This window comes from Bactrocera dorsalis, chromosome 3 (assembly GCF_023373825.1).
Source record: "Bactrocera dorsalis isolate Fly_Bdor chromosome 3, ASM2337382v1, whole genome shotgun sequence".
In the NCBI taxonomy this organism is placed as follows: domain Eukaryota; kingdom Metazoa; phylum Arthropoda; class Insecta; order Diptera; family Tephritidae; genus Bactrocera; species Bactrocera dorsalis.
In genome coordinates this window covers 43,865,124-43,892,058 of record NC_064305.1, presented here as the reverse complement: position 1 = coordinate 43,892,058, position 26,935 = coordinate 43,865,124, and the positions used below count along the sequence as shown (strand labels likewise).

General features: G+C 39.4%; 2 protein-coding genes across 19 annotated transcripts in view; one reads left to right on the top strand and one right to left on the bottom strand.

The window, feature by feature from the left end:
- Positions 1-26,935, bottom strand: part of LOC105232674 (phosphatidylinositol phosphatase PTPRQ) — an 862,901-nt gene that overhangs the window by 173,216 nt on the left and 662,750 nt on the right. For all 18 annotated transcript variants that reach the window (XM_049451209.1, XM_049451203.1, XM_049451205.1 and 15 more), the window contains one exon: positions 18,752-18,951. In XM_049451209.1, the coding sequence (XP_049307166.1) occupies positions 18,752-18,951 (200 nt within the window). The remainder of the gene's footprint in view (positions 1-18,751; positions 18,952-26,935) is intronic.
- LOC125777143 (uncharacterized) overlaps positions 1-26,935 on the top strand; it is a 537,355-nt gene that overhangs the window by 74,818 nt on the left and 435,602 nt on the right. The window lies entirely within an intron of this gene.

Sequence of the window (26,935 nt, the reverse complement as noted above, 5' to 3'; positions counted from 1 at the left end):
TAGCAATTGAAATAATATTTTTCAAAGGAATCTCTTTCTTATCGCAAAACTTTTCCAATATATTGAATATGGTTTCGCCTTTTGTATCGGTCTCTAAATTTCTAGCATATTTTCTCATCTTTAATAAACCTCACGTAAGACAACAACAATGCTTCATTAGTTGGTAAAGTGGACTCATCGAACTGAATTGAGAATTGGCTTGTACTCAGGTGATCGCACAATGATTTTTCAATGTTTTCAGCCATTTCATCAATTCGTCTTTGCACAGAATTATTACTCAAAGGAATTTTTTGGATAATATCTTCGGCCGGTTTATGAAGCACGGTAGTTATTACTTCATTTATTGCTGGCAATATTAACTCTTCTGCGATGTTATGTGGTTTGCCTTTTTGAGCAATTAACAAAGAGATATTGTACGAAGCTCGAAGTCCGTCGTCATCTTGCTTAGCAGCCGCCGAAAATAGTTTTGCTACACTTTGCTGAGTATTATGTTTCTTCTCTAGGTCTTGAAAATATGCTACATTATTGTCTCTCTTATCTGGATGCATTTTATTCAAATGATTTTGCAGTCTTGAAGGCTTCATTGCTTCATTCGAAAATGTTTTTAGACATAGAAGACACAAAGGCGAGGATGGGTTTGTGGGATTTTCAATGAATCCGAATTTAATGTATTCCGCACAGTATTGTCGTCTCTTCTTTTTTACTTCCGACATTGTTTTGCTTTGAGAAATACGTTTAACTTCACGAGTAGTGTAAAGGAGGCGTAAGTAATGCTCATATATTGCGCGCAAAACCACAAATGAATATAAAATAAATATTACATTCTTTATATAGGAATGCTTAAGCACAATTATTATATAAAGGGTGATTTTTTAAGAGCTTGATAACTTTTTTTTAAAAAAAAACGCATAAAATTTGCAAAATCTCATCGGTTCTTTATTTGAAACGTTAGATTGGTTCATGACATTTACTTTTTGAAGATAATTTCATTTAAATGTTGACCGCGGCTGCGTCTTAGGTGGTCCATTCGGAAAGTCCAATTTTGGGCAACTTTTTCGAGCATTTCGGCCGGAATAGCCCGAATTTCTTCGGAAATGTTGTCTTCCAAAGCTGGAATAGTTGCTGGCTTATTTCTGTAGACTTTAGACTTGACGTAGCCCCACAAAAAATAGTCTAAAGGCGTTAAATCGCATGATCTTGGTGGCCAACTTACGGGTCCATTTCTTGAGATGAATTGTTGTCCGAAGTTTTCCCTCAAAATGGCCATAGAATCGCGAGCTGTGTGGCATGTAGCGCCATCTTGTTGAAACCACATGTCAACCAACTTCAGTTCTTCCATTTTTGGCAACAAAAAGTTTGTTAGCATCGAACGATAGCGATCGCCATTCACCGTAACGTTGCGTCCAACAGCATCTTTGAAAAAATACGGTCCAATGATTCCACCAGCGTACAAACCACACCAAACAGTGCATTTTTCGGGATGCATGGGCAGTTCTTGAACGGCTTCTGGTTGCTCTTCACCCCAAATGCGGCAATTTTGCTTATTTACGTAGCCATTCAACCAGAAATGAGCCTCATCGCTGAACAAAATTTGTCGATAAAACACATTTCGAACCGAACACTGATTTTGGTAATAAAATTCAATGATTTGCAAGCGTTGCTCGTTAATAAGTCTATTCATGATGAAATGTCAAAGCATACTGAGCATCTTTCTCTTTGACACCATGTCTGAAATCCCACGTGATCTGTCAAATACTAATGCATGAAAATCCTAACCTCAAAAAAATCACCCGTTAGTAGTCCAAAAATATGAATTCTTATTTTTATAGAAAAACATTTGTAAAAAAGGATCTTTCTACTTTTCGTATTATCTTATTTTTCCTTGAAATACGTTTGTAAAAGAAGGATTTTTATCCTTTTTTATTTTCCCCAGAAATACATACATTTGTAAGAAAGGATAAAAATCCTTTTTGTATTTTCCACATAAAAGATTTAAGGAGTTCAAAAGCTCAAAACGTGCGCTACATCAGCTACCTACCCGACGTCATTTCGCAAGTGATAAAATACATTTTTCAAGAGCTCAAAGTATGAGCTACATCAGCTCGAACCTACCTACCCTACACCTGTGCGCAAATGATTATATTATGATAGCAAATGCCCACATACAGATTTGGCAATGGCAATAGCAATACGTTTGAGAGTTAGTATTCTATAAATTCTATCCTGTCGAGATGCCCCGTTATGAAACGGAGCGACCGATTGACATGATTTTCATTTTTTCTATATTCAATAAAATAGGACAGATATATGAACTACGCGGAGAGAAATATAGACCGAGTTTGAGCAACCTTTTAATTCACATTAGTTGATGTTCACAAGTTGTTGTTGAGAGTCGAGAGCTCATGTAGTCGTTGTCGAAGAGGCCTCCTAGCTAAATAAAATCAGAGCCGCTCAAAATAATACGCAATTTATTTACCAACGCATACAATCACACATTTGATATCTGCCAGCGTATGATTGTGTGCGTGCGCTTGCTTAGTACACTGAGTGAAATCGTGCTATTTGGTTATTTTGTTATTAAAAATTTAGAAAAAAATAAAAAATTAGGGTTTTTGATTAAAAAAGCAATTAAGAACAACAATAATTTTAAGTTAATTTTTTTTAACTTTCCATGATTTTTTCCATATCGACTTCAAGATCGTAAGTTTTGATTCTCATTAAGTCCTCTATATGCTTATTCGAAACTGAATTCCTGTATTTCGAGTGTATTTTTGACGCTGGCAGAATTGGCGTCATAGCGTACATGCTTCGACTGCATTTGCTTGCCTATACTCCGAATATAGGCATGAAAAATTGCGCATTATTTTGAGCGGCTCTGATAAAATTACAAATAACCCCCCAGGCCTCTACACAACGCCCCCATTTTCTTTCTGGGTCTCTTACCGCCCCCCTGCACCTGCAGGGCCAACAAGGGGGCGTTATCGCCCACTTTGGGAAACACTGCCTTAGAGTTAAGCTACAGCGCCTGGCTTGAGGGAGGTTTTTTTGTTTGTCAATCATTAACACTTGATAAGATTAATATGATAGAAGACATATGTATGTATGTATATATTGTTGTAATTTAATTTCTGTTAGTAAGAAATATAACACAAAAATATTTATTAATAAAGTATATTATAGAAAAATCAAATAAAATTATTCAATATGCAAGTCCAAATTGACTATAAATACTCGTATTACTATGCATGCATTCATACAAAATTATACTCATATCATAATTACCCAGCGGGATATGGTAGACATTGGTAAGCGAGCAAGGTAAACGATGCAGCATGATTGTATCGCTTACCCCGACCGATGAAAATTAACACGGCGATGTCCTACGAAAAGTAACAGATCACCCCTTTCGCTTACCATAGGGACGAAGAATTCTTCGATGCCATAGTTAACGAAGATTTCTTTGATGCCACAGTTAACGATGAATTCTTCGATGCCACAGTTAACGAAGAATTCTTCGATGCCATAGTTCACGAAGAATTCTTTGATGCCAAGGTCAATGGGAAAAATTGCATATTTGTATGAAAATAAGTATTATGTGTACAAAAACTCACCTTATACTCGTAGGCCACTCACACTTTTTGTTAAAAAGAAAAATGCACTAGATTCAATACAATCGTTATAAAGGTTTTATTTTATGCGAAATGCACTTAAAAATTGTTATAACAAAATGTGTTTAGCGAACTGAATTATTACAAATTGAAATAGTTTAAAAACGTTAAATACATATTACGAGTATATATGTATGTATATATAAAATATTCAAAGGTTGAAAACAGCAGGTTTTAAAAAACGTTAAATATACATACATATATACAGACGGGTAACTAGCGGAAAGATCCGGGATGCTGCCAAAGCGGAGATGTTGGTCGCTACTCATTTAGCCATTATGGTTTTCTTTTATTTTTGTGGCTGAGTCTCTTTTCGTTTTTTTTTCCAAGCAACGAGACTTGAAGAAACGGCCTTTGGCGAGCTTCATACTTTTTTGAATTTGGTGAATATACTCCGATTCGGTGAAGCCTTCAACTTTCACACATTCTACAAAAAGAGTATGTTTATAAATTTGAAGCTATGTCCTTCAATGTTAAAAACAGGAAAAACTTACCAAATAGCAACTTTTTGCTTGATGATTTGAAGAAATAATGAAAAAATTTACTTATAAATTTTATTCCATCAATTTGTATTTGTCGTTTTTCACGTACTTACTTGACTAGTAAATATGAACACAGTAGAATTTAGCCGCATAGCTTACTTTTATGCATTACCTGGTATCGAAGAATTCTACATAGAATTTTCTTCGAAGTATTCTTCAAAGAAAAATGTAAGCGGGGAACCATTATACCGCATAGCTTACTTTTATGCATTACCTGGTATCGAAGAATTGTACACAGAATTTTCTTCGAAGCATTCTTCAAAGAAAAATGTAAGCGGCGAACCATTATTCTGCATAGCTTACTTTTATGCATTACCTGGTATCGAAGAATTGTACATAGAATTTTCTTCGAAGCATTCTTCAAAGAAAAATGTAAGCAGTGAACCATTATCCCGCTGGGTATTTTTACATGTCAATATGGAATTACTGAGAATAAAACGCAAAATCACACATATTTGCATACATTGCGCATACAAGCGATTCCCTGAAAGCAAATATTGAAATATGAATATGTCGTTGGGAGTATCATCATAAGTAAACATACATATATGTATTTATTTCTCTTCATATCTGTGGTTGGGTATGTGAGAGAGCTGAAATTGTACACATTTTCGCTGTTAAAAATGGAATATCAAAGAACTTATTTTTCTTCAATATTCCCTGATTGGGCATATGTTCATGCTATCATCATATGGTGTAAACACATATTTATGTATTTCTCTTCATACTCGTATTCTCTGGTTGAGTATGTGAGTGCATTGTAAACAATGCTAACATTTCACAGCGTGAATTCCATCATTATGACATGAATTCCTTGGTTCAAGTTTTACAAATGTTTGATATCGAACCAGAACCTTCTCTATGTCTTCATGTTTTCTGGTCTTGATGTCACAGCACGACTTTTCAAAACAACAGCTACGATGTTTGATAGACTTTATCTTGAAGCAACGTATGGTATACATATATGGTGCTGTTAAATGCTGGATGTACTCTGTTAAGTGGCAAAAAGAGATTTGCCGCACGCACATTTTCTTCTTTGGATAGCGAATGGTGGTGATACCTGGTCAAATTCATGAAACCATTTCTGCGGAAATTCCTGTTAAGATAGATCCAGAATTAAAAAGCGGTGAAAACCAAAATGGTTCATGGACCTTGCGGGCACCACAATCCCACTTCGGTTTGTATGCCTGACAATAAACGCACGAAACACTAACCACGTGCTTTGATGGATATTCACTGTATCGAATCGATCAAATACGTTTGCAAGTACGTCACTAAAGAAAGCGACATGGCGGTTATTAGCTTTGAACGAGATGAGATCAGCAAGTTTCAAACGGGTCGATACGTGAACTGCAATGAAGCGTTTTGTAAGATAATTACTTTTGCAATTTATGAACGTTTTCCGACTGTTGTGCATCTCGCAGTTCATTTGGAGAAGGACAAGGAGTGGATTTAAACCTAGAGAATACAGCCAACGGAAACATCGCCAACAACAAAATCGACATTGACGAGTTTTTTCTCAACTTGCGTCAGTGATTCGTTCGCGATAACATTGCTCTATTCGGAAATGCCTTGATATTATACATGGAATTGTCAAGCAAATGGTTAAGCAGAAAGCAAGGCCATGTAGTACATGAACATTCTAGCGTGTTCTCAACTAATGCAATAGAACTAATTTATACAATTCATCCGAAAAACGACGATTGCTTCTACCTTCGATTGCTATTGATTAACGTTTGGGGTTCAATTTAATTTGAGTCATTGCGTATTGTAAATGGTACGGTGTGTGCAACTTTTTGAGAAGCATGCTAGCAATTACAATTGTTGGAACATCATAATTAATCGGTCAGGAAAGTCCTGTTTGCGCGACACGTTTCCGCAGTACAAGGTTTTCGAAGGTCAATTTGAATTTCAGAAGCCAGTTTCGGGCACTATATATCGCTCGTCAGTATCACTCAATATCTTATTTGGGGCTTCTCCACCTTTATTAAGTATACAATTCTAATTGTTGCATTGCACAGGCCTTAATATTCACCGTTTCAGCAATTTTTCGCTGTGAGTAGCCATTTTTGAAATGATGATTAACCAATCCTTGTTGCTTCACTGTCGTTTGGGTGCAAATTTTTAAATCACAGAAGTCGCCAATGCAAGTATCAAAATCATAATCACATTTCAGAACCCAGAAAAAGTCATAGAAGAATAAATTACAGTTAGAAAGCTCGAAGTTTCTGAAAAACATAAGCTGTGACTAGAATATGTACATATGTATATGCCAATTTTTTTGTTTTTAAATTTCTATGCTATGTAAAAAAATATTTTAAAAATAATTTAAGTGTTTTTGTTAAACTAGACTCGTTTATCTTTTTAATGGCTCTAGTCTTATTTTTTTAGTCCTTGTATTCTGCTTAGTTATAATAATTTAAAATAATATAATATGCGCTGTGAAAAATAAGTTGTGAGCAACTGTGTGTTGTGTAATTTTTATGGTCATTAGGGCGTCGTATTAGCATTTAAGCCACATTTAATTTTTCAAGTTTGATGAACAGATATGATATAGTGCAAATATTACATTATTAGAGTAATTACCATATATTGAATCTTTCTTAAACTTTATTGGAATGTTACTTGTTTTGTAATGTTATATAAGTGTTAAACACGCTTTAAAAATGTCTTAATTTTCGAGAAAAAATCCAGATGGGAGTCCAGAAAGTGGACTTTAAGGGACATGTGGCAACCCATTTTTTATAGCCAGTAAGTAGTTCAGTCAAAAGATCTTTGTAATTGTCAGCTTTCACATTTCCTAGAAAATTTTTAACAACGCTTTTCGTATTTCAGTTTCATTGAGCATTTCCTCAAATGTTTCATCTTTCATTAGTTCTCTTACTTGCGAACCCACAAATAAGAATTTCGTTTTTCCGTCGGTATTTCCACACTCATGTTTCAATATTTGCTTTCGACCGGGGAATCGCTTGTATGCGTAATGTATGTATGCTTATGCGTTTTATCCTCTTCTTCTTTACTGGCGTAGACACCGCTTACGCGATTATAGCCGAGTTAGCAACAGCGCGGCAGAGTCGCTTCTTCTTTTCGCATACGTGGCGCCAATTTGGACATTCCAAGCGAAGACAGGTCCTTCCCTACTTGGTCCTTCCAACGGAGTGGAAGTCTTCCTCTTCCTCTGCTTCCCCCGGCGGGTACTGCGTCGAATGCTTTCAGAGCTGGAGTGTTTTCGTCCATTCGGACAACAAGACCTAGCCAGCGTAGCTGCTGTCTTTTAATTCACTGCTCTTCATACTCACGCATTTCGGTCTCTTTCTTTTTCTGTCTGCAAATGCGCCTCGCTTCCCTCTTCAACTCTCGGTATCTATCCCATCCCGCACGTGTTGTGGTCGATCGTAAAGTTGGGAGGTAGGCAGTCTGTTTTCTCTCCGCTGCGACACGGTACTCCTCGTCGTACCAGCTGTTCATTTGCATTTTCCGAAAATCAATGGTTTCTGTTGCAGCCGTACGTAAGGAGTTTGAAATGCCGTCCCACAGTTCCCTTATACAGAGTTGTTGACGAGTGCTCTCAGAGAGCAGGAATGCAAGCCGAGTAGAAAATCGTTCGGCTGTCTGTTGTGATTGCAGTTCTCGTCGAACCTTTCTTGTATTTGTTGACGTGCGTTTTTTGCTGCACAGAGGCGGGTGCGAATCTTGTTTTCAATTCCATTTCTCGCGCGATCTCTTTTAGACCTGTGTCGCCGTGATGTGCAGCGATCATCTTTCAAAACAGGCTAATGAAGACGCTGCTTTTTAAGGATTTGATAGCTTCCACGCATAGAAGAGTAATTAACTATGGGGTATAGAGACTGTGCGTAAACCAGTTGACAAGGAAATGAACGCTGTGCTGCAGTTTTATAATTTATATACTTTTTATACTCTTGCAACCTGTTGCTACAATTATGATGACGAGATGACGTCTGTTCGTCCGTCCATGTAAGCCGAAACTTGAGTAAAAATTGAGATACCTTAAAGAAACCTGGTATGCGGGTTTCTTAGTATAATACAAAAAACCTTACGAGTTTGTAGATAGCCGTAATCGGACCACTGCCACACGCACATGTCGCCATTATCCAGGAAATTCGTTACTGCGTACGAGTTGTATATACAAATATATACATACTATACAATTGCTTAGATGCCGATCCTCTGTTTGATGCTTAACACGTTAAGATAGTTTTAAATTGTATATATTAGTCTCTAGTTTTATAGAAGTATAATAACATTAGTTTTAATTTCCAGTATTTTGTGTAAAGCTTAGTTTTTAAATATATAAGGAAATATTTACAAAGTATTTTTTAAAACAAATCAAATAACATATAGAAGAAAATCGAGGTAACATTGTTAATGCCAATAAATAACATATAACATGTTTAGTTATTAAAGGTAACAAACTGTTAACCAATATACACTAACACATATGTTTAAATTGCAATCGTTAAGAGACTGTAAACAGATTTGATAACCAATGTTCGTGATTATGTTAACCAAAAAAGTAGCTTAGAACAAGACAGCGCGAGAAAAGCATTGAACATCAAATGGCGATGTGTTACTTCCACACTCTCTGAACAAAAGTAACAAATAGTTTAACGTTTGCAAAAGTGAAAAATAGCAAGTTGCTACACGTTTGCTTAGGTCGAAACCAGACGCTATAATTCTAACAAAAAAGGACGAATCCTTGCACACAGACATCCTCCGTAAATGAAAAGTGACAGTGGCCCCGAGAATTTGGGTTCAAACGTGATCAACATCGGAAAAACTCTCAAAGAGCTAATAAGCCAAGGAGTGAAAAGAGCTCAAACTTTTCAGAGCGCCCTAGAGAGAGTCGTTGGCGAGATTGCAGTAGTACAACCAACGTCACTAAGTATAATGTGCAAAGATCTGAATGAGATTACTACTCCTGAAGAAATTTGCTGTGCATTACAAAAAGAGTGCGGAATACAAAACATAGGACCAGCTAATGTTAAAAACATGCGGAAAATAAAAATCGGCACTCAAATCGCCCTATATGCTTGCGTGCTCAAGATGCCAAGACTGCCCTTAAATTATGCAAAGTAAAGAGCGGGTGGTCGATCTGTCATAATTAGTGGAGTTGCTAAAGACAATAGAAAAATGCGAATATTGCAGCGGAACCTTAACCACTACGCTGCAGCACAAGCCCTGCTGCAACAAACCGTAATAATAATAATAATACTCAACGATTACCCTACTCCCACCCAACCGACGCGAGGAGCGCAATCCGCCAACGAGCGGAATTAGCCAAGTCATAAAAGGCAAGAGAGTTTTAAGGGGTTAGGGGTAGTCGAAGACACAAAAAAATGAAATTTTTCACTAAAAAATCAACAGTTAATTGGTCTTAAAAATCGAAATTTTTGAAAAAAGTCTTCGATCAGGCCCGAGTTTATTATGTATTCTAAAAGTTGTATAAATTTCATTAAACTCTACTGAGCGGTTTTTGACTTACAGTTGTCACCAGGGGGCCTATTCTGTAACTCGATTCGAAAAAAAATTTACTCGAATTCGGATTTTGTATATTCTGTAACTCGATTTTCGGATAAAATATTCGATAGCTTTTGAGTTGTATAGGGTGATTTTTTAAGAGCTTGATAACTTTTTTTTAAAAAAAAACGCATAAAATTTGCAAAATCTCATCGGTTCTTTATTTGAAACGTTAGATTGGTTCATGACATTTACTTTTTGAAGATAATTTCATTTAAATGTTGACCGCGGCTGCGTCTTAGGTGGTCCATTCGGAAAGTCCAATTTTGGGCAACTTTTTCGAGCATTTCGGCCGGAATAGCCCGAATTTCTTCGGAAATGTTGTCTTCCAAAGCTGGAATAGTTGCTGGCTTATTTCTGTAGACTTTAGACTTGACGTAGCCCCACAAAAAATAGTCTAAAGGCGTTAAATCGCATGATCTTGGTGGCCAACTTACGGGTCCATTTCTTGAGATGAATTGTTGTCCGAAGTTTTCCCTCAAAATGGCCATAGAATCGCGAGCTGTGTGGCATGTAGCGCCATCTTGTTGAAACCACATGTCAACCAAGTTCAGTTCTTCCATTTTTGGCAACAAAAAGTTTGTTAGCATCGAACGATAGCGATCGCCATTCACCGTAACGTTGCGTCCAACAGCATCTTTGAAAAAATACGGTCCAATGATTCCACCAGCGTACAAACCACACCAAACAGTGCATTTTTCGGGATGCATGGGCAGTTCTTGAACGGCTTCTGGTTGCTCTTCACCCCAAATGCGGCAATTTTGCTTATTTACGTAGCCATTCAACCAGAAATGAGCCTCATCGCTGAACAAAATTTGTCGCGCGAAACACATTTCGAACCGAACACTGATTTTGGTAATAAAATTCAATGATTTGCAAGCGTTGCTCGTTAGTAAGTCTATTCATGATGAAATGTCAAAGCATACTGAGCATCTTTCTCTTTGACACCATGTCTGAAATCCCACGTGATCTGTCAAATACTAATGCATGAAAATCCTAACCTCAAAAAAATCACCCGTTAGAAAGCAAAAACGAAAATTGTACGTATTTATTCTGGCACAGGGTGGTACAACCTCGCATAGTTATAAATTAGATCCGAATTTCGATTAGAATACATTTTCGAATCGAGTTACAGAATAGGGCCCCAGTTAAAAAGCCATAGTTTTGAGAATAACGCGTTTAAAGTTTCACACTAGCGCTTTGAAGTGTCCGAGCTCTCTTTGTTATTTGTCGAATAACTCAAAAACTAATTATCGGATCAACGTGAAATTTTCAGAGAATATTTTTAAGATGTTACACTTAACGATGCAAAAAAAATAATTTTTTGAAAATTCTGACTACCCCTAAGCCTTTAAGGGTTGCGATCTTAAGCTGCTCAGCTACAGAAACAAAAATTTCAACAGTCAAAATTAAGAATTAGATTAAAGTAAGTTTATTATTTTTAAATGTTACTTGTTAAGAGTAGATAAAAAACATTTTTTTTTCTATTTTGTCCCCTTCAAAGTAATCCTCATGAGATATTATACACTTGTGCCAACGGTTTTTCCAATCTTCGAAGCACTTCAAAAAATCATTTTTTTTTTATCTTCTTCAGCTCCACCTTCGATGCCGTCTTTATCTCGTCAAGAGAAACGTAACGTCGTCCTTTCATGGGCCTTTTCAGTTTAGGGAACAAGAAAAAGTCATAGGGGGGATCTGGGGAATACGGTGGCTGCGGCATCATTAGTGTGTTGTTTTTGGCCAAAAAGTCGCGCACAAGCAACGATGTGTGAGCAGAGGCGTTATCGTGGTGCAAAAGCCAATTTTTGTTCTTCCACAAACAAATGGTAGGTGCATTAATGACAGAAAACGGACTAACTTGTGCTCATGCGGAACATTTTTTGGATATTTTGGAGAGTATTGGTGGAGGATGGAGTGATGTGTAGAAGTTCACGCAAGTGAGGAAAGTTCTCTGATTGCCATTCACTTGGGAGTGGCCAGAAACGATTCTTTTACACGACTTCCGGTCTTTGACCAAGTATCCTCTGGGTAGTCTAAGAACATCCGTTTGAAGGCGAGCTAACGTGAGAAGGCGAAACATCCCCTGCATAGGGTTGTGCGCTGGGTTTGGGACCCGCCACGTAAAAAAAACACCCCCAGTGAATAGTCATAACCAGCCTCGGATGAGAGACCCCCCTTTTCATGACGACCATGGCAAACGAAATAAGGACTATGAATTGAGGGCATGCACCTGGAATGTCCGGTCCCTTAACTGGGAAGGTGCCACTGCCCAGCTGGTTGATGTCCTCGTGAAAACAAAGGCTGACATCACCGCCGTCCAAGAAATGCGATGGACGGGACAAGGACAGAGACGAGTAGGTGAGCGCAAGTTTGGTGTTGGATTCGTGGTGGGAGAGAGACTCCGTCGCCGAGTACTATCATTCACTGCGGAGAATGAACGTCTAGCCACAATCCGCATCAAAGCGATGTTCTTCAACATATCGCTGATTTGCGCCCACGAAAATCAGCGGAAGAGAAGGACGATGTGACCAAAGATGCCTTTTATGAGTGCTTGGAGCGCACTTAAAAAATGTAAAAATCGTGCTTGGCGACTTCAACGCCAGGGTGGGCAAAGAAGGTATCTTTGGTACTACGGTCGGTAAATTCAGCCTCCACGACGAAACTTCCCCAAATGGGTTGAGGCTGATCGACTTCGCCGGGGCCCGAAATATGGTTATCTGTAGTACTAGATTCCAGCATAAGAAGATCCATCAAGCTACCTGGCTGTCTCCGGATCGAAAAACTACCAACCAGATCGATCACGTTGTGATAGACGGAAGACACGTCTCCAGTAATTTAGATGTGCGTGCGCTCCGAGGTCCTAACATCGACTCGGACCACTATCTTGTTGCAGCTAAGATTCGCACCCGCCTCTGTGCAGCAAAAAACGCACGCCAACAAACATAAGGAAGGTTTGACGTCGAGAAGCTGCAATCACAACAGACAGCCGAAAGATTTTCCACTCGGCTTGCACTCCTGCTCTCTGAGAGCACTCGTCAACAACTCGGTATAAGGGAAGTGTGCGACGGCATTTCAAACTCCTTACGTACAGCTGCAACCGAAACCATTGGTTTTCGGAAAGTGCAAAAGAACAACTGGTACGACGAGGAGTGCCGTGTCGCAGCGGAGAGAAAACAGGCTGCCTACCTCGCAACGTTACGATCGACCACAACACGTGCGGGATGGGATAGATATCGAGAGTTGAAGAGGGAAGCGAGACGCATTTGTAGACAGAAAAAGAAAGAGGCCGAAATGTGTGAGTACGAAGAGCTTGATAAGCTGGCCGACAGGGGTAATGCTCGAAAATTCTACGCATAGATGCGGCGGCTTACAGTAGGTTTCAAGGCCGGAGCATATTCTTGTAGATCACCCCAAAGGTGATCTAGCCACCGATGCCCAGAGCATACTTAAATTATGAAGGGAACACTTCTCTAGCCTGCTGAATGGCAGTGAACACATAACACCAGGAGAAGGCGAACCCGTTACCCCAATCGATGACGATGGAGCAGACGTCCCATTGCCCGACAATGAAGAAGTTCGAATAGCAATTGCCCGCCTGAAAAACAACAAAGCGGCAGGGGCCGATGGACTGCCGGCCGAGCAATTCAAACACGGCGACGAAGAGCTGGTAAGGTGTATGCATCTTTGCAAAACATGGTCGGACGAAAGTATGCCCAACGATTGGAACTTAAGTGTGCCATGCCCAATCCATAAAAAAGGAGACCCCACAATCTGCGCCAACTACCGTGGGATTAGCCTTCTCAACATCGCATATAAGGTTCTGTCGAGCGTATTGTGTGAAAGATTAAAGCCCACCGTCAACAAACTGATTGGACCTTATCAGTGTGGCTTTAGACCTGGTAAATCAACAACCGACCAGATGTTCACCATGCGCCAAATCTTGGAAAAGACCCGTAAAAGGAGAATCGACACACACCACCTCTTCGTCGATTTCAAAGCTGCTTTCGACAGGACGAAAAGGAGCTGCCTTTATGGCGTGATTTCTGAATTTGGTGTCCCCTCAAAACTAATAAGGCTGTGTAAACTGACGTTGAGCAGCGCTAAAAGATCCGTCAGAATCGGGAAGGACCTCTCCGAGCCGTTCGATACCAAACGAGGTTTCAGACAAGGCGACTCCTTATCGTGCGACTTCTTCAATCTGCTGCTGGAGAAAATTATTCGAGCTGCAGAACTTAATCGAGCAGGTACAATCTTTTATAAGAGTGTACAATTGCTGGCGTATGCCGATGATATTGATATCATCGGTCTCAACATCCGCGACGTTAGTTCTGCTTTCTCCAGACTGAACAAGGAAGCAACGCAAATGGGTCTGGCAGTGAACGAGGGCAAGACGAAATATCTCCTGTCATCAAACAAACAGTCGTCGCACTCGCGACTTGGCTCTCACGTCACTGTTGACACTCATAACTTTGAAGTTGTAGATAATTTCGTCTATTTTGGAACCATCGTAAACACCAAAAACAATGTCAGCTGAGTAGGCAATTGAAAAGTAAGGTTCTCTCTCGACGAACAAAAACCAAACTCTATAAGTCGCTCATAATTCCCGTCCTGCTATATGGTGCGAGTTTTCGAGAGAAAAGTTCTGCGGAAGATTTATGGTCCTTTGCGCGTTGGCCACGGCGAATATCGCATTCGATGGAACGATGAGCTGTACGAGATATACGACGACATTGACATAGTTCAGCGAATTAAAAGACAGCGGCTACGCTGGCTAGGTCATGTTGTCCGGATGGACGAACACACTCCAGCTCTGAAAGTATTCGACGCAGTACCCGCCGCGGGAAGCAGAGGAAGAGGAAGACCTCCACTCTGTTGGAAGGACCAAGTGGAGAAGGACCTGGCCTCGCTTGCAATATCCAATTGGCGCCACGTAGCGAAAAGAAGAAACGACTGGCGCGCTGTTGTTGACTCGGCTATAATCGCATAAGCGGTGTATACGCGATTTAAGAAGAAGAAGAATTGGACCTAAGAATAGACATTAGGGTGCTTTTTTTATCAACTTTTTTATGGGAACCTAAAAAAAATAGCGATCCCTTAGAGTTAAGATACAGCGCCTGGCTTGAGGAAGGATTTTTTGTTTGTCAATCACTAACATTTGAGGGACAGAACCAAAGGATCACATCGGACAACAAAGCACATTGAAACGCTATCAACGTAAACCAGATCTAAGAACTCATTAAAACATAGGCGAGTACTAACTGGAATGATGTAATCATCAACAGATTTCCATGATACTCACGGTAAATTGAAACCCCAGATGGCCAGAATGAGTTGTCAAGTACCAATTGATAATTGTCAACGGATATGCCGATCTTAAATGACGAAATATCCTTGTTGTATTTTAAGTTAAATTTGCGGATGTCTGTTCCCACAGTTTTTAATTTCGACGATCTGAACAATTTCTTCAGAGATTACATTGTTGCCTTAGAAAATAATGTATACCAAATTTCGTGAATAAATCTTGTCGAATGTGAAAGTTTTCCATACAAGAACTTGATTCCAATCGTTTAGTTTGTATGGCAGCTATATGCTATAGTTAACCGATCTCAAAAATTTCTTCGGAGATTACATTGTTGCTTTAGAAAATAATATATACCAAATTTCGTGAATATATCTTGTCGAATGTGAAAGTTTTCCATACAAGCATTTGATTCCGATTGTTCAGGTTGTATGGCAGCTATATGTTATAGTGTATCGGCCATTCCGACAAATGAGCAGCTTATTGACGAGAAAATGACGTTTACAAAATTTCAAAACGATATCTTAAAAACTGAGGGACTAGTTCGTATATATACAGACAGACAAAGGGACATGGCTAAATCGACTCAGCTCGACATGCTGATAATTTATATATATACTTTTTAGGGTCTCCGACGATTCCTTCTGGGTGTTACAAACTTCGTGACAAACTTAATATACCCTGTTCAGGGTATAAAAAGAGCAATGACAAAAATATTTATAACAAATAACAAATTCTTCTGGAATTATCCTTAAACAGCAAAAGCAAATCGCCGATAATAATGGCACACGCTTTTAACGCCTGGTCTACTGCCTGGTGTAGCAAAAGTTCAAACCATCATGGGCGCCTAGTTCTAGAATTCCTGAACCAAACCAACCTCTCAATAATGAATAGCGGCACGAAAAATACTTACCAAAAAGGAAATAAAGACTCTATAATAAATCTGATGTTTGCAAATGACGCACTAAGCAGACACATTAAGTAGGAGGTGTAAGACATGTTCACAAATAGTGACCACATGGCAATCATCGCAGAAGTTTTATTTTCTCGACACCAGGAACCCCCACGCAGTAATATTATACACAAACGAAGCTGGAAATAAACTGATTTTAATACTGACGCTTTTGAGACAGTCTGGAGTGCAGCAATTGCATCAGGCGAAGGCGGTGTCCAATTAGTAACCTCATTGCGAAAGGAACTGATGGCAGCATGCGACGCTACAAGGCGATGGACGAAATGTTACATTAAGCGAAGATCTGTATACTGGTGGAATGAAGAAATTGTCATGCTGAGAAAGCTCTGTTACCTATCGCCTATAACGCGACGAAAACCGTCTCAAAGAAGCTTTTAAAAGCCAAGAAACTTTTAAAGTCAGCTATAACCCATAGCAAAAGAAACTGCTTTGAAGCGAATATAGACCACAGGAGAACTGCTTATAAAATAAGTATGTTCAAATTTCAAATTAAGCGGCAACCCAAATGCGCTCCGTTCATGAAGAAAGTCCTCGAGGCATTATTTCTAACGCATGTCTCGATTACTAGCGCTGTGTGACTAAACGAAGCTGCTAATCACCCCCACTGGTTACAGAAGAAGAACTATTGGTCCTAGCTAAACAATTCAAAAACAATAAAGCGTCTGGTATCGATGGCATACCAAACAGAGCTCTTAAGGTAGCCATAATTTCAAAGCCCAGAAGGGATGTTCCCCGATCCCTGGAAAGTCCAGCGCCTGGTTTTAACCACAAAACCAAAAAAAAACCACCAGATGAACCTTCTTCGTATCAACCTCTGTGTATGACCGACACATTGGGCAAAGTGTACGAAAGCATATTAAGAAATCGCTTGGAGATTGCAATAAAGGAAACCGGCGGACTATCAGAAAAACAATACGGCTCCAGAAAACAGAGGTCTCTTATCGATGCACTGAAAGAAGTTTTCGACACTGCAGTAAGTGGCAAAAGATGGAAAGGTGGTGCAAAAAAATATTGTGTGCTGGATGTGAAAAATGCATTCAACTTTGCTAAATGGACAAATATTTAAGAAGCCTTATATGAAATACGCGCCCCCAGTACCTCATCAATATCGTTATGAGTTATTTTGAAAATAGAAGGCTTGTCTACCACACTACCGAAGGCATCAAGAGCTACCCTATTTCAAGTGGAGTACCACAAGGTTCTGTTTTAGGCCCCCTCTTATGAAATCTAGTGTATGATAGGGTGCTAAGAATTCCACAACCAACGTTAACAACGCTAAGCTAATCACATACGCGTACGACAGTATAATGTTAGCAGTTGCTAAACAACTTGATGATCTCTAAAATAATGAATGCATAAATGGTATACGCCAATGGTTTTCTTCCATGAGTTTGGAACTGGAAAATAGAGACTGTGTGCGCTCCAGCCGCCGACTTCTAATCGTAAAAGCGATAAGCTCAGTTATACTATATGCAGCTCCAGTATGGATGCAGGCATGAAACATAAAAGCATATGCCAGACCAATAAATGCGGTGCATAGACTCACAGCAATAAAAGTAAAAAGTGCTTTCCGAACTACTTCCAGCGAAGCAGCTGAAGTACTAGCTAGTATGCTGCCCATAGACATCTAGGGAGACGAGTTCACGAGATTATACTTGTATGAACTACTAGCGCCAATTACAGAAATCCAAAAGAGAGAAAAGAAAAAGAAGAGATAGTTATGCTACAACAGTGGCAAACCTCAACTAAAGGGCGGTGGATCCACAGACTTTTACCTGACATCCATACGTGGAAAAGTAGATAACATGTGGACCTGGATTTCCACCTGACCTAAATATTAATCGGGCATGGGTCTTTCTATACAAATTTCAAAATTACATCAGTCCGTTTTGTTCGATGTATAGGGAGTCAATAGAAGACTCTAAAACGTGTTTTTCCATTGTCCTCGGTTTCTAAACAAAATGGAAAAAATAAAAACAGTACTAGATTATAGTTTAAGGGGGTATTCTTTTCTAGAATTTTGAAAAATTCGATTTTTTTATATATTTAAAGTTTAGACCCTTAAGAACATATCCTCCAAAGGATTTTTAAAAATTAAAACTATTTTAAGAGCTACAGTTACTTTAGTGACGCATTACCTAGACCGGTAGGTAGGTAGACTCACTTTTTTAAACCCGTTTTTCTCGAAACTACTTTTTTCCACACGGTACCGGCCAAGTACCAAGTTCTATACAACCGATTTACTTGAAATTCTGTGTGAACCTTCTTTATATAATCCTTTATCTTTACATAATCCTTAATCCTTTGTTTTTAATATTAAAAAAAATTCAGTAATTTCAAAAAAAAAAAACGTAAAAATTATTTTTATTTTCAGGCAGACGCCATTTTTTTCGTGTTCCCTGAGGTAGGGACTATAACAGCATCCTTACTGATTAAGAATTTCTTTTGATTTTTTTTTTGCAGACCACCAGGAGAGTCAGGCTCAATATCACCAGAATGCGCCATTTTTTTTTTACAACTGCCTCCCCCCTCCCTCTAATTATTTTAATTTTTAATATTTTTTTGTAAATTTTTTTCTGTATTCTTATAACATCAATAAAAACACCATAAAAAAATGGATAGTAAAAATATTTTTGTTTTTTTTTTTTTAAATACAATTCAAGAAACTGCCAAATATTAGATTTCTAGAGTAGAATACCTTCTTAACAGTGGAAAGTTTGACTGCACTTACATGGGAATATATCGGTGTATCGATTTTTGTTAGATCCTTTTACTGATGCCGAATAGCTGAGATCTGTCGCAACAAACGCCAATTCTTTATACTCTCTTATTAGTTTTTCTGGTTTAGTTAGTGTCGTAAAGTACATAACGAAAGTCTTTCCGGCAATGTCGCCAAGTGAGTCTTCGATTACATGACATGAATCTTTCTGCCTAAAAGCAAAAAAAAAACAAATAGTTCAATACCAAAACTAAGGCTTTTTAAATATATTTACAAGTATTATTATATTATTACTTATTGTTGGTAAAATACATTAAAACAAATAAAGAAAGCCTCACTACGGGTGCAACTTGCAAGAATCAAAGTCACAGAAATAACTTAAAGCAAACCGTCAACCACAGGATCGGAATCCAAGCAATTATATATACAGTTTAACTTTCTTAACTCGAATCAACACAATCCACAAAACAAACTTTGAGATAGAGAGACTTTGAGTTGTGGAAGTGCAATTGTATATTATATATGTATTAGGGTGTGTCATTCTGCGGCAACCTTTTTTTTCAACTGAAAAACATGCTCAAAACTTTCGAAAATGTGTAAAAAAAAGTCACTCAAAAGATGAGCTCTTAATATTAATATTAAGAGGTGCCTATTTCAAATTTTCTGTTTTCCATATAAATAACATGGAAAAAAAATCATTTTTTTTTGTGGTGGTTATTGTGCGGAGGTTTTATATGTGCCCAGTTGGTTGCCAGTAGAGATGGTAAACTAGATTCCGATTCTACTCGAGAATCGAGTTTTCTCGTAAAGTTTTCTTGGAAAGCTCATTTCACGCGCTACCACGTGTTTGATTGATTGTCGTTTCTTTTAAGTCGTTCGTGAGTTATAGCGTCGCAAACATGGAGCAAAATAAATAGAAAATACGGCATATTTTACAGTACTACTACGATAAAGGCCTTCTTTGAAGTTGGTCGCCTTGTCGTGGCGAAGGGGCTTAAGTAAGAGTAAAGTGTGCATCCCAAAGGAAACGCACTCTAATCTTACGAACTAAGAGGGACACTTCATAATTCCCACAATAGTGATTTGGATTTTACGCCAATCTCCTATTGTGGAAGTATGAGGATACCCGAACCAACACCGCCCTAAGCCAAGGTGTCGAGGTACCCGTGCCGAGGGCTGAATGGTCAGCGGGGGGTAATAAATAGCTGATGGCGAACGGTCCCCTCCGATGCCCGGGCGAGGTCGGAGGTATAAAAGCCTTCTCTCCGCATACCGGCTCTGCGGACGAGTGACCAACCCTTTCCGGATTAATCATGGGACCAAATATGAACGAAAACAATAACACAACAACAACAACTACAACAACCAAATTGACGACAGCAGCGACGACTAAGGACATGAACTATAGGATTCCTATTACGGAATCCGAAGAAGACGAACTACTTGCTTCCAGCCAGGAGACAAGTAAGAGTACTACCGGACATTCCAACCAAAGTATACCGGTAGATACAGCAGTGAAAACCTCAGATATAAGGGAGGAAGCGTCCACCTCCAAGGCAGCCATGAGCACCAACCAAAGTGCACTGGCGGCTAAAGGAGAGAGCAAAAAGAAGCGCAAGAAATCCCAGAATCAGCTGAGGAAAAACCAGTACCAGAGGGCAGTCTTCATTCTAGGGAATATAGCCAAAGACCAGGCAGACCCCAGTTGATGAGGCTGAAACAAAGCGCTCCAAATCTATCGTAGAGGAATATGAAAGTTACTTGAAAAGGACGCAATCACAACCTCAAGAAGAGAGCAAACGAGAGAGTACTTCTCAGAAAAGAAATAGCTCCACCACAGAAGTACCCGGAACTCAGCCCAAAAAACCGAGGCGGAGTGAAGGTGAACACAGCAACACAACAACGGCAAGACATTTCTGCGACGTAGCCAGGGATAGCCTGCAGGTGGCCATTATAGATGGAAATTCCTCCTCTCCGAGCACTATACAGGAGATCGACGATCGACGTCAGATTGTCGAGTATGGTGCTAAGCTATGTACTCGACAATCCTGCGGGTCCTCACCCGGAGTTTGTCTCCTCTGAGACCCTCAGGGGCTACAGGGTCATCAAATGCGCGGACCAGGCCTCGCTGGATTTCCTGACGGGTAGTGTTGCTAAAATTAGCAACGCCTTTGTTGGCCTTCAATTGAGGCTTATACCCGCCAAGGACATTCCGAAGAGACCTCGTACTCGCATTTGGCTACCCCTTCTAGAAGAGCCAGGCGAAAACTTCTGAGGTGCATTAAGCTGCAGAACAAATCTATACCTGGTATAGATGAGTGGCAGCTTATCAAGGAGGAAAAACCGAATAAAGCAAGCAAGCCAATACAAGAGGTCGACGATGCCAGCCAGTTGCTAAGAAATGTGGGCATCGAAGAACCCCGAGATGTCTAATAACAATAACATAAGATGTAAACCTTCAGCACTCGAAGAGTGCTGCAGCGAATCTGACAACCCTCGTGAATGAGGGAGGCATCGACATCAGCCTAGTACAGGAGCCCTGGGTCAATGAAGATTCCATTAAAGGGCTAAACAGCAGCAACTATAATTTGTTTTACACACGGAACAGAGGTAAGCCTAGGGCATGCATTCTTATCAATAAAAGTATAAATGCATTTCTTTGTCCTAATTACAGCACAGCAGATATCACAGTGGTAAATATGGAATAGAAGGAAAAGCCCTTCTTCTTGGTCTCTGCCTACTTGGCCCATGACGAAGACATACCACCGGCACTAGTGGAGGACAACAGGAAGGAAGATGTCCTAATAGAGTGTGATGCAGCTCCAGTATGGGGTAGCTGCAGTATAAACACCAGAGGTGAGCCACTCTTACAGTATATTCTCAAAAGCAATTTAAGTATATGCAACAAGGGCGATAAGCTAACCTTTATTTTCCCAAGCTTTGATAGGTTTCCGGGTTGGGAGGAAGTGTTGGACCTCACGCTATTAATAGACACAGACAGTCTCGTTGTAGATAACTGTAGGGTATCCGATGAGCCTTCCATGTCGGATCACTCCTGGATACTTTTCAGCATCCGCGAGAAATACAGTACTTCTCTCAAATATCGGAACCCTAGAAGAACAGCATGTGAAAAATTTACCAGTATAGCAACATAATGCCTTGAAATGCATAATAATCCTCAGGAACTAGATTCAGAAGTAGAGAAGTTGGAAAAAATCTTAACCACAACTTTCAATAAATGTACACCGTTAACAGTTCTGAAAAAGAGAAATTCTCTTCCTTGGTGGAACAGCGAGCTCTAAAATTTGAGAACACAACTAAGGAAAGCTTTCAATGACAGTTTTGAACCAAAATCTGGCAGTGATATAAAGATAAATGACGATCAACATGTGAACCAATCAAAATCCATGATCACCGGAAATTCCATCGAAACTGCGCGTGAATTCATCAAAAATCAGCCAAAACATGTATTTAACAAATTTTTACCGAACATTTGGGCTTACGAAAGGTGTGTGCACGGTTTGTTCCACACAAATTGACTGACGACCAAAAATTACTCAGAATCCAACATTTCAACGGGCTGCGCTAATTAGCATATGTGGTGCATTAAGATCCACCCCAACCATGGCCCTTATGCAATTTTGAATATAACGCCGGTGGACATTGCCGGTAGGTGCATAGCCACGAAGGTGGCTATTAGAATCAGAGAATCTGGATTCTTAAAGGAACGCGTATCTGAACACTCGGATATCCTCACAACTCTGTTGTATTAGTAATCCTCAGGGACTATATTCAGAAGTAGAGGAGTTGGAAAAAATCTTAACTACAACTTTCAATAAATCCACACCGCTAACAGTTCTGAAAAAAAGGAAGACTCTTCCTTGGTGGAACAGCGAGGTGAAGAACTTAAGTATACAATTAAGGAAAGTTTTCAATGATAGTTTTAGAACAAATATCTGGCAGCCATATAAATATGTATATTATGAAAAGATACAAAAAAGCAGTCAGGAAAGCTAAAAATTACTTTTGGTGGTCTTTCTGCACATCGATAGAAAGCTCAGGGAAACCTCAAGGCTGAGTAAAATGCTATCCGAAGATCATTTTAATACTGCCTACATTAGGGCGGAGGGACTAAGTGATTGGACCTCCTCGGCAAAAGAGTCTCTGGAGGTACTAATTACAACGCACTTCCCCGGGAGTCAGCAAACACATTCAACGAGGGTTCAACCAGAACCACCGCGGAATGCAGTTGACCATCGAAGCCAAATAGTAGACAAAAGAAAAATCAAACATGCCATAAATAGTTTTGCACCATTTAAAGCGGCAGGTCCTGATGGGATTATGCCCATAATGCTGCAAAAACTGGTAGAACCAATGGTTAAGGCTTGAAAATATATACAAAGCTAGCATTACTATCTTACATCCCAAGAAGTTGGAAAAGGAGTAAAGTTGTGTTCCTTCCAAAACCAGGCAGAAGAACATACGAGAATGTCAAGGATTTTAGACCTATAAGCCTTACCTCCTTTATGCTGAAGGTACTAGAAAGGCTAATAGATATACACGTAAGAACAATAATGGCGGAGAAGTTATCGAAGTCCCAACATGTGTACATAAAAGGCCGATAAACCGAAACCGCCCTTCACGAAGTGATAAGTGTGATTGAAAAATCACTACACCACAAACAATACACCATGGCTGCATTTCTAGACATAGAGGGCGCCTTCAACCACATAGAAGTAAATGCGATAACTAATTCTCTGGCACATGGTGGCATAGATGACACTGTGTGCAGATGGATACTACGATGCTTGAGAATAGGAAGATTATAGCTTCAAATGGCGCTGCAACAAAAACAAGTTATATGAGTAGAGGGACGCCTCAAGGGGGGGCGTTGTAGCGCTGAACGAAATACTACTCTAACAAAACGGTGGAGGAGTGAAAGCAGTAGCGTATGCAGACGATATGGTGTTGTTGGTATCAGGTTTTTGGAGATTGATATCAAACTGTCCTGGAAAATAAATATAGAAAAAAGAATAAACAAAGCATACATGGTCTGCTATACTTATAAGAAAATCGTCAACAAGAATTGGGGCCTTAAACCAAGTATAATCATGTGGATGTATACGGCGGTCATAAGACCCATACTTACATATGGTGCTCTGGTATGGTGGCCAGCGCTAAACAAACAATACAACATTAGAAAATTAAATGGAATACAAAGAGCAGCATGTGCGGGTGTTACGGGTGCAATCAGGTCATGAACGGCTGATGCGCTCAATGTGATCCTGCATCAACTACCAATTGACATTTTTATTCACAAAACAGCAGCTATTGCGGCGTTAAGAATAAAAGAATTGGGAGGTGGGAATCAGCAGTACTACGGACATAGTGTAATCCTAAACAAGCTCACTATTAATAAATCAGACTACATTCTCCCAAAGCTGGATTTCAGTAGACACTTCCAGGTGAGGATACAATCTAGACGAGAATGGAGAAGAGGTTCAATAGTAGAGGAGGATACCACCTCAGCCTATACCGACGGGTCCAAAATGGACTGCGGAGTAGGCACGGGGATATTCTCCGCTGATCTAGGCATATCTCTCTCTATACGTCTACCGAACTCGGCTAGCATCTTCCAAGCAGAAGTACTAGGCATAGAAAAAGCCTGCGAAGTTCTATTAGAAAATCACCGGAATATAAATATAGCAACTATATTTACGGATAGCCAGGCGGCCCTCCTGGCATTGTCTTCACCCATGACAAATTCCAGTATAGTTCACAACTGCAAGAGAGCACTAAGCTCAATAAAAGACAAGCTCCAACTAAACTTGATCTGGGTTCCCGGCAACAGGAACATTTGCGGTAACGAAAAAGCAGACGAGTTGGCAAAGGCAGGAGCTTTCCTCAATGAATCCGAGGCGGAGCTAATACCAAGCCCGCTAGGATCGATCAAAGGAGAGATCAATAGACAATTTCAACAACTTGCAAACAATAGGTGGAAAAACATTACAAAATGCGTCATAACTAAAAAATTATGGCCAACATATGACAGGAAAAGAACCAACGACTTATTAAATAGGTCAAGAAAAAGTATTTACAGAATAACAGCTACCACAACAGGGCACTGGCCATTTGGGAAACATGCGTTCAAAATGGGTATGCCTACAACGACATCTGCCGCGGCTGCGGAGTAGCAGGGAACAAGGAAACAATCTTCCACTTTCTCAGCGATCGCCCAGCTCTACCACAGATCCGACACAAAACACTCGGAATCCACCAAGCACCAAATCTTGAATGGATTTCCACCAAAAGCATATCGAACATAAGCAGTTTCATCGAAACCTCAAAATGGTTTGAGAGAGAAGGTGAAACATAATAGCAGATACAGGAGGTTCTACGAATAGTGTATCAACATGGCACATCAAGTGCTAATTGAGCCCGATAGGGCTGCACTCCTACCTACCTACCTACGATAATGGCAAAAACGCATCTCAACGCCAATAAAATTTGTGCAGTGTATGGACCCGATACAGTTTCCATTTCCATCGCACAACGATGGTTTCAACGTTTTCGTTCCGGTGTAGAGGTGGTCGAAGATGCGCCACCGGAAGGCCTGTCATCGAAAATTGCGATAAAATCGCTGAAATGGTCGAAAGCGGCCGGCAGCGTAGTCATCAAACCGTTATAAACCATTTGAAGAAGCTTGGAGTCACTAAGAAGCTCGATGTATGTAAATACCGCAAGACTTTTTTGACAACCATATATATAAAAAGTTTTTTCGTATTTCTAATCAAACTTCAATTTATTTTTTTATATTCATAATGAACTTTAAAGTAACCAAATATTTGTATCATTTTGATCGACCACTTTTCGCCACTTTTCGCTATTTTTGCCGAGTCATCGTGTAGTGTTGTTCTGATGGAAGACGAAGCGTTACTTTCGAATGCTTGGTTCACTCTCGTCAGTAGTTGATAGCAAAATGTAGAATTAAACATTCGACCAGGCCAGAGCAGCTCATAGTGGATGATTCCTTTTCAATTCCACCACACATACAACTCAAAACTCAGCATAACCTTTCGAGGCGTCAAACCTGGCTTTGCGACCATTTGTTGAGCTTCACCACACTTGGACCATGATCTTTTTCGCACATTATTGTAGTATTTGATCCACTTTTCGTCTCCTGTTACAATTCGTTCAATTCGCTTCAGCAAAGAATTGCTGATGTTAGTTTGGTCCATTAAATTTTTCACAAACAATTCATGTGGTACCCAACATCGAGCTTATTTTTGTAACCAGCCTTTTTAAATGGTTCAAAACTATGATTTATGATAAGTTCCTTAGCGATGTCATGACTTATATGACAGTCCTGGTCAATCTTTTCCACAATTTCATCGAATTTTTCAACGATAGCTCAACCAGAGCGAGGTGCATATTTCACATCGAAATTTCCAAAACGGAAGCGAACGAACCATTGTTTTGCTACCTGAACTGATACAGCATCATCTTCGTAAACGTCACAAATTTCATTGGTGGCTTGCGTGGCATTCTTTTTTTTTATAAAAACATTTCAAAGTATAGTATTATAGTATTTTCACTCATTTTTGGACAGCTGTAACTTTTTTCCAACACACATAAAGTTTTCACTGAATAATTTTTAACAATTTTTCTTTTGAATAGCCGGAATAAAAAAGCAAGCTACCGAAATTGAACGATTCAAACAATTTACAAATCAAAATACTGAAAAACAAAACAAACAAAAATTAAAAAAAAAATATCTACAAATTGCAGGACCGTCCAATGTGTATGGTTAATGGAGATGTCCGCTTAAAAGAGCGTCCATTTAATAGAACTTTCACTGTATTTTCTATTTATGAATTACTACTAGTTCTAAGTTGCTTCGAACTAGACACAGAGTGCTAAAGTTTGCTAAAAATCGGTTCAGTATTTTAAAACTTCATCGCAAACGAACAACGTGACACGTATTTTTTATAAGTATATAAAAAAAATTGTTTAGCCAATACTAAATACCTTCTTTTTAATATGCCATATACTAAGCAAATGTTTCCTGAGGTTCATTAAGGTACCAATCATGTGGAATAAAGTCACCCAGATGTTAAATGTTTGTTATATAGGTGCGGTTACAATATTCCCTGACAAATCAGGGAATTCGATGATTTTGACCTTCGGCACTGATTC